Raw genomic sequence first — 10,576 nt, 5'->3', positions numbered from 1 at the left:
CCTGCTGAAGCAAAGAACAATTAAATAGGCAATTTGCTAGAGAGAGATAAATGACTGTAACAGGGCAGGTGATTAGGGCTCCTGAATGTCAGTTCCTGCCCTAATAAGTGTTAAATTATTTACACAAAGTGCAGCAGTGCCAGCAAGAGAGAGAGGTGCCAGGTCCCATCTTTTTATTTCAAAATTCCCTGTAGCCAGCAGTGCAGGGATGCCGCCAGGTGTCCAGGGCAAAGTGGAAGTGGTGATTTCCAGTTTATGATTATGAATGCAGGACTACCACCAGCAGCTGCTTTTTTTCCACATATCTGCCAAGTCAACCCTCTATGTAGTTGCCCCTGTCGCTCCCCCCAATTACACTACTGCCTATAGCCTGGTGCTCAAGTCATTCTTCTGGGTGATGAACACAGATCCTCCACAAAACAGGGGAGTGTCCCATCACTGGATTTTTGGGTAAAACAGAGGAAATAGCATGTTTTCCTCCAGCGGTGCTTTGTGAGGCCCAGTCCAGTAAGTATTCCCTGAGAGTGTGCCTGCCAAGTAAGGTCTCATAAGGAAGACAAGCATGGGACAGCCTACTGTGTAAAACTCAGTGGGGCTCAGTTGTGTAGGCTACTCAGCACAGGCAGGGCTCACAGCAAAGATTTAGGATCCTATGGAAACTGCCTCTGGACCTGATGGAAACTGCCTCTGGGGTTAATTGCAAGCTGCAGTACAGTTGTAATGATCTAAATTTAGAGATCAGGTGCTTAAGACCTTTTGAAGGTCCAGTGGTCTGTTTTCAGTGAAACTAGTTTCTTATATTATTAGTGTACTTCAACCCAGATAACTCATTATTTCTTTACTGAGAGAAAATGTGTGGACATCAGAAATGATATATTGCTGTAAGCTAGGTATAGATGTTACAGTTAATATGCTTTAAGTATGCAGAAAGGGCTTTACAGCTGTAACAGAACAGATGTTCAGGACAGAAAAACATGGTAGATCATGCTCTAAGTTAACCCTGGATGGATATGTACTAACCTAAACCACTTTGTGTTAGAGTGCTTTTTCGAGCATCTGTGTCAGATCTCATCGAGGGGGAGGGTGGGCAGGATTGGGGAGAAAGGCTTCTCTGGCAGTTTCCTGGGAGGCATGTGGGCCCCCAGGGTCAGTGTGGGCAGGCTGCAAGCCTGACCAGTGAGTGTCTGGTTGGTTGGCTCCCACTCTAGCTTATAAAGCTTTGAGTAAAATGCAGTAAATTAGAAAGCTTTCACCAGGGGCTTTGAAGGTCGGTACCTGGCTGAAATCTTACTTAAAAATTTACAGTGCTTGCTGACAATCCATTAAAAAGTTAATTTCTAAAAGCACAGCTATGATATTCAGGCTTACTTGCAAAATCTTATGGCACTGCATATCATGGTGGAATAATGTAAGGCAATTTAAATCAAGCATAAATCACCTTGATTTTTTTTTAAATTATTGATTTAACACAGGTTGAGGGTTTGTAAACCTAATCTGAAAATTTTTGCTATTGCAACATTAGGTTAGAATTTATAATGCTGTAAATTATAAATGCCATGTGATTTTACTAACTGGATATGTTGTTTGAATTTTATAGAACTGCTTTAGGCAAAGAATAAAAAATAAAAAATGAGAGTCCTGATCCTACAAACACTTATTCAGGTCTGCAGTTTTACTCACGTATATAGTCATGTTTTTAAATTTAAGCAAGTTCATAAGTGTTTGTAGCATCAGCAGTTAAAATCTTTATTTTTATTAGAAGTTTCTGTTTTATTTGTTGGTACTGGATTTATGACCCAGATACCTTATTCTAGGTGGACCCAAACCCTCAGATTGACTACAACTTTTTCCATTAAAAAAATAGGAGATTTTTACTGACACACAGTGATAGCAGAAAACCGTAATGAAGGCAAAACAAATAAAATATGCCCCTCTGCCCTTATCTTCCAGTTCTAGGGTTCACAGAAGAAAGGCACACCTAGCCAGTATACGAGCTTCATCCTGTGGTTCTTTCTTGAATATTAGCAATCTTGGAAGTTGAGGGCTGAGGCCTACCCCCTCTCCCCAGTGGGGTGGGTGAGATGGGCTGGTGGTGTGCCTCTGTCCATGGTGGTCTTGGATTCCCCCCTTTAGGGGACCTTTTACTGCTCTGTAATCTCTCCTTTTATATTCTTTTTCTCCTCTGATGACTCTTCATTTCTGGGTACCTTTGATTGATTTCCCAGCGGTTGTTCACATTCTGTTCTGCCAGCATCTTTCCTTTGTTTCCACTAACCCTTCACATGCACACATCTTACTTTGGTCATTTACCAATGTTTTAATTTGAGCATGCCTGGCCTCCTAATTTGGTCATTTCACTAAAATCGAAAATCCCAGGGTTTTGCAGCTGAGCACCATGACCTGGTACCACCACGGGAACCTATCTTTGCTTTGGGTTTTCAGGGAACACTGTGCAAATTTTCCATCCTGTTTGTCCATTGGCTTCAGGCATGGTGTTTGCCTTGAATGCTGTGAAACTTTGTCACAAACAGGCTTTTAGAAACCAATTATCCCTTGCCATTCCCCTGGACCATTGTTCTAATACTTTACCTACAAGCCAATTCCTCAATTCAAATCTCTAAATATCATTTTGTAGCCATTAATTTCTGGCCTCATACAGACATTCACTTTCTCTTGGCAGAGTTGCTACTCTCCAAGGACAAACCACAAGTGATATTCAGGTTTTTCTCCTAGAATAAAAATGACCATTCCAGGAAAAAAAAATTACCTGTGAACAACCAGGGTTAATCATTCCAAGGAGAGTTTCTCCTGAGAGAGCAAATATTTCTCCTGAGAGAACAGCCCCTCTCCATTCCTCCATTCTCCCCCTGGGATACAGTATGTCACCCACTGAATATTGCTGCTTCAGCAGGGAGAAGAATATTCCCTTTCATAATTCCCACATTGTGCTGAAGAGAAACACAGGCTAATCATGTGCAGTCTGAGTAGCCAATCAGGGCTACCCTGTGCCTTCTATCACCAGGCAAACTAGGGGAGCCTTCATATTATATGCTGAGGGCCCCCCTCTCACTACAAACTCTTCACTCTTTAGGGTCTCAGCATCAAATGTCTGTAGATGCAGCATTGGGTAATTTTTTTCTGCTAGAAGAACTAACCTAGGAGAATTCTCTCAGATTATCTGAATGTGTATAAACAGACTTTGTCCCTTCAAAAACAAAATTGCTGTAGTATCAGTAATTAAAAAGTTGTAGGATCAAAAGACTGGGAGTGACCTCTTAGTCCATGACAGACAATGTCCTGCTATTGTAATCAATCATGTCAGGCAAGGCCTTCAATCAATTTATCAGGTTTCATCTTAAAATTAGTCAGGTATCTTATCCCAGTACTATCAGTCCTAACTGAAGGTTTTTCCAAGCCTTAGTCTTCTGATAAATAGACATGTCTTTTAATTTGTGGCCTAAATTTATTCATGGCCAATTTACATCTATTTGTTTTGGTGCCAACATTGCCTTTATGCTTAAATCACTCTGCTCCCTGTCTACCAGTGAATTTTAGAAAGTAATCATGTTTTCTTGCTTTGGTTTTGCTGGACTAAATAAGCTAGTCTGTTAGTCTTCCTTCATAAGCTAAACTCTCCATGCCTTTATCATCCTAGTCATACTTTCCATATATGTTTCAATTAAATTTCATGATTTGAATAGCAGTGGTAAGAATCATCCACAGTACTCCAACTGGGGTTTTATCAGTGCCTTCTACAATACTTTAATACTTCCCTTTTTCTGTTGAAAATAACTGATGCAGTTCAGGCTTTCATTTTCCTGCTGCATGACTGCATTGTGTTGGTGGCTCAATCATCCTGTGATCAACTATCTATACCATTCTTTCTGCTTCCTGGTTGTTTCCAACTGATAAGCCCCCAGGTTAGAGAAGAAAATCTTGTATTAGGTCCCTAGTACATGACTATACATTTGATACCATTAAATATCCAATTTATCTTATTATACTCAAGGTCATCCCGTTTATTTCATTTTACTTATTTATCCACTTGCATACTGATGAAGCCTTCTAGCTTTGTGCCATCAGGACATTTCTTTTGTTTACTAATACTTCTTGTACCAGTGTCACTAATTAACATTTTACAAGGATCAGTTCTGGAAGAACATCAGTGATAAGCTCCCTTGAATGTAGGCTTCAGCAAAATTGTTGTCCATCTCCCCTTTTGTCTTATCAACCTTACAATGTTCTACATAGCCTACATATCTCATTTTCTTCAGCTTAACTAATCATTTCTAATGTACGCTGTTCCTGAAGTCTAAATACAGTTCCTATGCTGCATTTCCCCTTTTTTAGAAAATTAGTTGCGTTATAAAGGAAAGATATCACTTTAGTCTTTATTTTGGTAAACCCATGTTTTATTTTATTCATTTTCTATTTATTATTATTCATGTCTAATAAATCTTGCCTTCAAAAGTGTTCTAAAACCTTGTATTCCATTAAAATCAGACCTGTGAGTTTCTAGTGTTTTAGATCACTTTTTCCTTCTTTCTCAAATAAAACCACTTTCTTCCCATTCTTTATACTACCTGTGTTTAGTTCTGATTTCCTTTGTGTGATGGTTATTTATCAGTTTAGAATTGGGATCCTTTTTGAGGGAAAAAATATCCCCCCTTGCTTGGGTTGCAAATTCTAAGTACCATTTTCTCTTTTGACTCAAAAAAATAAATAAATCCCAAGTCTTTTTATGTTGAAGTCCCTGAACTATTGAATCCACTTGAATTTCCCAAAAACCTCAAACCCTGCCCTTTTTATGCTTCCATTTAATTTAAACTGAATAAATTCATGATCACTTGATCAATGGTTATTTTCCATTACCAGCTGTTCTGTATCATCCTAAGTACTTACCAAAAAAGGCAAAAATAGCATCATATCTTGTTGGTTTCATGAGTATTTAGTTCAGAAATCTACCAGTTGCCTCATCCAGGATTATGTGTCTCACTCCCCCTCTGTTATTCGAAGCACTTTTTGTTCATTCTGTATCAGGGACGTTAAAATGTCCCATAATGACACAGGCCCATATAGTTGTTCCTTCTCTTACTACGTTACAAGAATTTCTACCCTCATCTAAATCTTATTTTGGTGGTCTGCAATGAGAGTCTATGGACTCTAAACATTTTCTCATTTGTCTTCTTCAGAGTGATTTTGACTCACACCAGCTTATTTAGACTTTTAGTACATTCATAACATTATTGAAAACATTTTGTATACACAAGCCGATACTTTTCTTAAAAAAAAAATCTTAAATTTTACCTCCTGGCTTAAACATAAGCGCCTACTAATCATTTTTTTGCAAAAGCATGAAAGAGTTTTTTTTTTATATGAAGATATGTTTCCCTCAACTTGCCTAAGATATCTCTAAGATATCTGAATTGTTTTCCCCAGTCTATACATTATATAGCACCTTGAATCAAAGCTGTGTATATGATGCTTCCTGTTCCTCATTTGGATACCTTTTAGAAATCAAACTGTAAATTACTTGCCTCTCCTTCTGTGCTAAGCTTTAGTTGTGGAGTGTTGCAACTAGATGGCCACTGTAGAGGGACCAGAAGTCAAGAACATGTTGGTGTGTGATTGCTGCTGGTGGATTTCTGGTGCTTCCAAATAGCCAGACTGAGTGAAATCCAAGCAGTCTGGTTGGCTAGGAGAGAGGCTAAATCTCAGAACCTGGAGTTCAGCAGAGCTGGACTTCACTGGAGGTCAAGTGTAGATGGTCATCAAGTATAGAATCAGCTGAAGCCTTAACTACAAATGTAGACATACCCTGAATGACAGGGGAATACAACTTCAGTGACTACCTGTCATTGTAGAGGAATATAACCTGGTCGAAGCATTTGGTTGTGAAATAGTATCAGTTTTGGGTTTGATTTCTTGTTGCTCTCTCAGTAAGAATGTTAGTAAGCTCTGGTCTTGCATGTTTTAGCACAGAAAGTTTAAATATGAAACTTAGAAGACAAAGAACATTTCAATAAAGTCAGAAAATTAACAGGAAATTAAGAAAGTTAGTACATATCATCAACTTTGTGCAGGCAACATTTAAGATAATTTATCAACCATGATTTTAATTATTTATTTTCATATATATGTATATGTATTTGCTTTGTATCACGTAGGTCATGATTCCTCTTTGTAAAATGTAACACACAGGTCAGTAAAATGTATCTAACTGAGTAGGCAGACAAGGTTCCTTGGGTGAATTTGATATCTTTTATTAGACCAACCCAAATAATTGGAGAAAAGTTATTAAGCAAGCTTTCGGGTTCAAAAACCCTTTATCAGGCTAAATAAAACCTGTGCCTTTGGTATGAAACACAAATGCTGATGGTATAATAAAAATGTCTTAACACTTCAAATATTTCTTTTAACAAAAGATGTAGTTTACAGTCCATAGGTATTAATAACACGTAGCAGAACCTGGCATGACCCATCTTTCAACAATTTAACCCTTGTTATGGTCTCTTGTCCAGTGTTTGATATTCCTTTTACAGAGCAACTTTATGGCTAGGCTCACACCCAAAGTTGTATTCTCTTTTTAAGGTATACAGACAATTTATAATCAGATGTAGCTCCTTTTGAAAATTCCTGGGAGCACAAATTCTGTGTAGTGGCTGAATTAGCTACTTAGTTAGAGGGGTTTAGGTTGTAGCCATGTTGGTCTAAGGACATAGGCAGACAAGGTTCCTTGGGTGAATTTGATATCTTTTATTAGACCAACCCAAATAGTTGGAGAAAAGTTATTAAGCAAGCTTTCGGGTTCAAAAACCCTTTGTCAGGCTAAGGAAGTTTCAGCAGTTGGTGTGTGCTGTTCCTGGATGGAATGAAAAGTAAAGAAGCCAGGGGCTGGGCTGGGCTGGGGAGTCAGTTGCCAGGCAGATTATAATGTATCAAAAATCCAATGTCTATGTTTAGTCCCTGATCTCTAGTATCCAGCAGGTTGATGAAATGGAGCTCATAGGCTCGTCTCTGGGATGTGTTTTATAAATTTCCCTTTAGGGTCAGGACTGAGAGATTGGAGAGAGAGTGGCCCTCCTGTGAGAAATGTGCCCCCACCGGTAATTGGGTGTTTCTGTCTTTGATGGATTTCCGGTGTGCATTCATTCTGGTGCGCAGTTGTTGTCTGGTCTCTCCTACATATTTTCCATCAGGGCATTTGGTGCATTGGATGAGGTATACTACATTCCTGGAGGTGCAGCTGTAAGATCCTGGGATGCTGATGGTTCTGTTGTGGGGTGTAGTAATAGTGGGGGTGGTGGAGATGTGGGGGCAGGTTTTGCATTTCTTGTCATGGCCCGGTCTGGATCCTTTTGGTGTGTTCTGGGCTTGAGGAAGTTTGCTTCTGGTGATGAGGTTGGCAAGGTCCGGTGCTTGTTTGAAGGCTAGGATGGGTGGCTCTGGGAAGATCTTTTTAAGAATAGGGTCTCTTTCTAGTATGGGTTGCAATTGTTTGAGGATTTTCAATACAGGTTCAAGGGAGGAGTGATACGTCATAACCAGCGGTGTGCGAATTGTGGGGGGTTTTCTTCTGTACTGTAGCAGTTCTTCACATGGTATCCGGGTGGCTCTTTCAAACGTGCTCTCTACCTCTCTGGAGGAGTGTCCTTGTTGGGTGAAAGCCTTTTGAAGACTGTTGAGGTGGCAATCCCGGGTGTTCTCTTTAGTACAAATGTGGTTGTATCTGAGCGCTTGGCTGTATATCACAGCTTTTTTGGTATGTTTCGGGTGATTGCTGTTTCTGTGCAGATATGTATGTTGGTCTGTGGGTTTCTTGTATACTGTGGTCTGTATTTTACCCTTCTGGATACTGATCATTGTGTCTAAAAAGGAGATGTTGCTGCTGGAGTATTCTAAAGAAAGTCGGATGGAGAGATGGTGAGTGTTGAATTTCTGATGGAACTCAATCAAAGATTGCAGGTTCTCAGTCCAAATGATGAAGATGTCATTGATGTATCTTAGGTATAGTAAGGGTTTGATGGTACAGTTCTTGAGGAAGTCTTCTTCCAGGTGACTCATAAAAAGGTTGGCATACTGTGGGGCCATTTTAGTGCCCATAGCTGTTCCCATCATCTGGAGGAAGTGTTGATTATTAAAAGTGAAATTGTTGTGTGTGAGGATGAAGTGTATAAGGTCAGTAACATTGGATTTTTGATACATTATAATCTGCCTGGCAACTGACTCCCCAGCCCAGCCCCTGGCTTCTTTACTTTTCATTCCATCCAGGAACAGCACACACCAACTGCTGAAACTTCCTTAGCCTGACAAAGGGTTTTTGAACCCGAAAGCTTGCTTAATAACTTTTCTCCAACTATTTGGGTTGGTCTAATAAAAGATATCAAATTCACCCAAGGAACCTTGTCTGCCTATGTCCTTAGACCAACACAGCTACAACCTAAACCCCTCTAACTAAGTAGTTAATTCAGCCACTACACAGAATTTGTGCTCCCAGGAATTTTCAAAAGGAGCTACATCTGATTATAAATTGTCTATATACCTTAAAAAGAGAATACAACTTTGGGTGTGAGCCTAGCCATAAAGTTGCTCTGTAAAAGGAATGTCAAACACTGGACAAGAGACCATAACGAGGGTTAAATTGTTGAAAGATGGGTCATGCTAGGTTCTGCTACGTGTTATTAATACCTATGGACTGTAAACTACATCTTTTGTTAAAAGAAATATTTGAAGTGTTAAGACATTTTTATTATACCATCAGCATTTGTGTTTCATACCAAAGGCACAGGTTTATTAGTTCACAATTTAGTATAAGCTAAATTCTATAGAGGTGGGCTGACAGCTGTGATTTTGCTTGTGGTTGGTCTATGAATAATTGAACAAAATTGCCGTTTGCTTAAATTATCTATAGAATATTTTTAAATGCATTGGAAAAAAATACTAAATGAATGAGAAACATGTTTCCAGATGCATTTTGCAATATGCACATGGCTTAATATTATCTCTTTTGAACTAATATATCAATTATTTTGCACAAATTGAACAACAGGGGGGTACCATTTTTTACACAGAAATCTTCCATGTTATACTAGTCTTGGAGGAAGCTCAAAACTTTTGGAGCTTAGGTTTGATTCAGTTGTGCATCCAGATGTTTCCATTCTTAACCATGTATGAGACTACTGAATATTCCTAAATGATCTAGAAATTGAATAAGAAGAAAATTTCTTGAAGTATTAAGTCCACTTTCCATCCCAGTGAAATAATGGCAAAAGGCACAGACAAGGAAAAAATGTCAGAATCATGCTAAGAATGGGGAAAAAAAATAGAAGCCCTTTTCCTCCCTTGCAGTGAGCAATTTTAATTTCTAACTTGAATCTAGAAAAGGGATTTTATGTTTATATTAATTTGTGAGGCACAGAAATCATGATAGAGCAATTATGAATGTTACAACAATGGTCGCTGATATTTAAAATGCATGTGAAGCACCTTTTTTAAATCTAGAATATTATTTAGTGCTAATCAGTCCTGGTTAGTGTAATCAAGTTCTTTTTTTCCTTTAATCAGAACCTATGTGTGCTGCGTGGCTGTTGCTGGAGTCCAGAGAATGACTCAAACATACCCTGGTGTTTCTTCTCCAGAAATCATGGATACCAAGTTGTGGGAGGTCAAAAACCTATAAATACAGGTAAGATGCAGGGTATGTTCAAAGAGCAGTGTCCATCCCAGTAGCACAGATCAGTAAAACACTGGTGTAACATTTTGTTTTTCTTTTTAAGGTTTTGAAGCTACTTTAACAAGGCTATCTTCACCTTCCCTGTTTGGAAATGATATCAATAAAGTCCTCCTCACTGGAGAGTATCAGACAGCAAATCGCTTCCATTTCAAGGTGAAATTGTTTCTTATCCTGTTTAAGGCCTTGTACAGGTATTTGATTACTACTACAATTGCTGCTCTCCCTGTAGAAAGCAAGAGAGCACAAGCATTTCATTAACTCTCTCACACAGGAAACATGCCAACTTTGGGATCACCAAGGAAGATCCCTACAAATGCCTGTACACTTTCATGCTGCTCGACTTCTAAACCAGGAGGTGTTCAGCGGTGGGGAAATGCTTCCTGAGCTTTCCCAAGACTGGGATAACAGATCTGGAGAAGACATGGGGAGCACCAGCAGCTCAACTCCTCCTGACACTCAGGAGTCAAGGGGCTGGGAATTCTCTATTGTGTGTCCTCCAGCCTGGGCACACTGGTTCTGGGGAATGCACAGGGAGCTCTTCCACAGCTCCCTCCCCTCCCAGAGATGGGGAAGGCAGGGATGAGCAGTTGTTTGCTGCTCCTTGCCTGTCCTCAAATCCAATGTATCCATGTTTAAAGAGAGCTGGAAGCCTGCTTTAAATAGGCATATTCAGCTGTGGATGGGGGAAGTTCTCCCATCTCCCACTGCTTGCACAGGTGCGTCTTTAAACTGGCATTGAGCTAGAATTGGGGATTCTTTCACCTCTTTAAATGGGTGTGTGCTACTGGGGAACTCTGGGAACTCTCAGATTCATGTCCACTTTTTTAAAGGTCTGGGGTATTG

General features: G+C 39.5%; 1 protein-coding gene across 2 annotated transcripts in view; it reads left to right on the top strand.

The window, feature by feature from the left end:
- LOC102369367 (maltase-glucoamylase, intestinal) overlaps positions 1 to 10,576 on the top strand; it is a 162,435-nt gene that overhangs the window by 25,149 nt on the left and 126,710 nt on the right. For both annotated transcript variants that reach the window (XM_025198043.1, XM_025198042.1), the window contains 2 exons: positions 9,565 to 9,685; positions 9,777 to 9,886. In XM_025198043.1, the coding sequence (XP_025053828.1) occupies positions 9,565 to 9,685; positions 9,777 to 9,886 (231 nt within the window). The remainder of the gene's footprint in view (positions 1 to 9,564; positions 9,686 to 9,776; positions 9,887 to 10,576) is intronic.

This window comes from Alligator sinensis, unplaced genomic scaffold (genome assembly GCF_000455745.1).
Source record: "Alligator sinensis unplaced genomic scaffold, ASM45574v1 scaffold787_1, whole genome shotgun sequence".
NCBI classification, from domain to species: Eukaryota; Metazoa; Chordata; order Crocodylia; family Alligatoridae; genus Alligator; species Alligator sinensis.
This window is presented reverse-complemented; position numbering and strand designations above follow the sequence as displayed.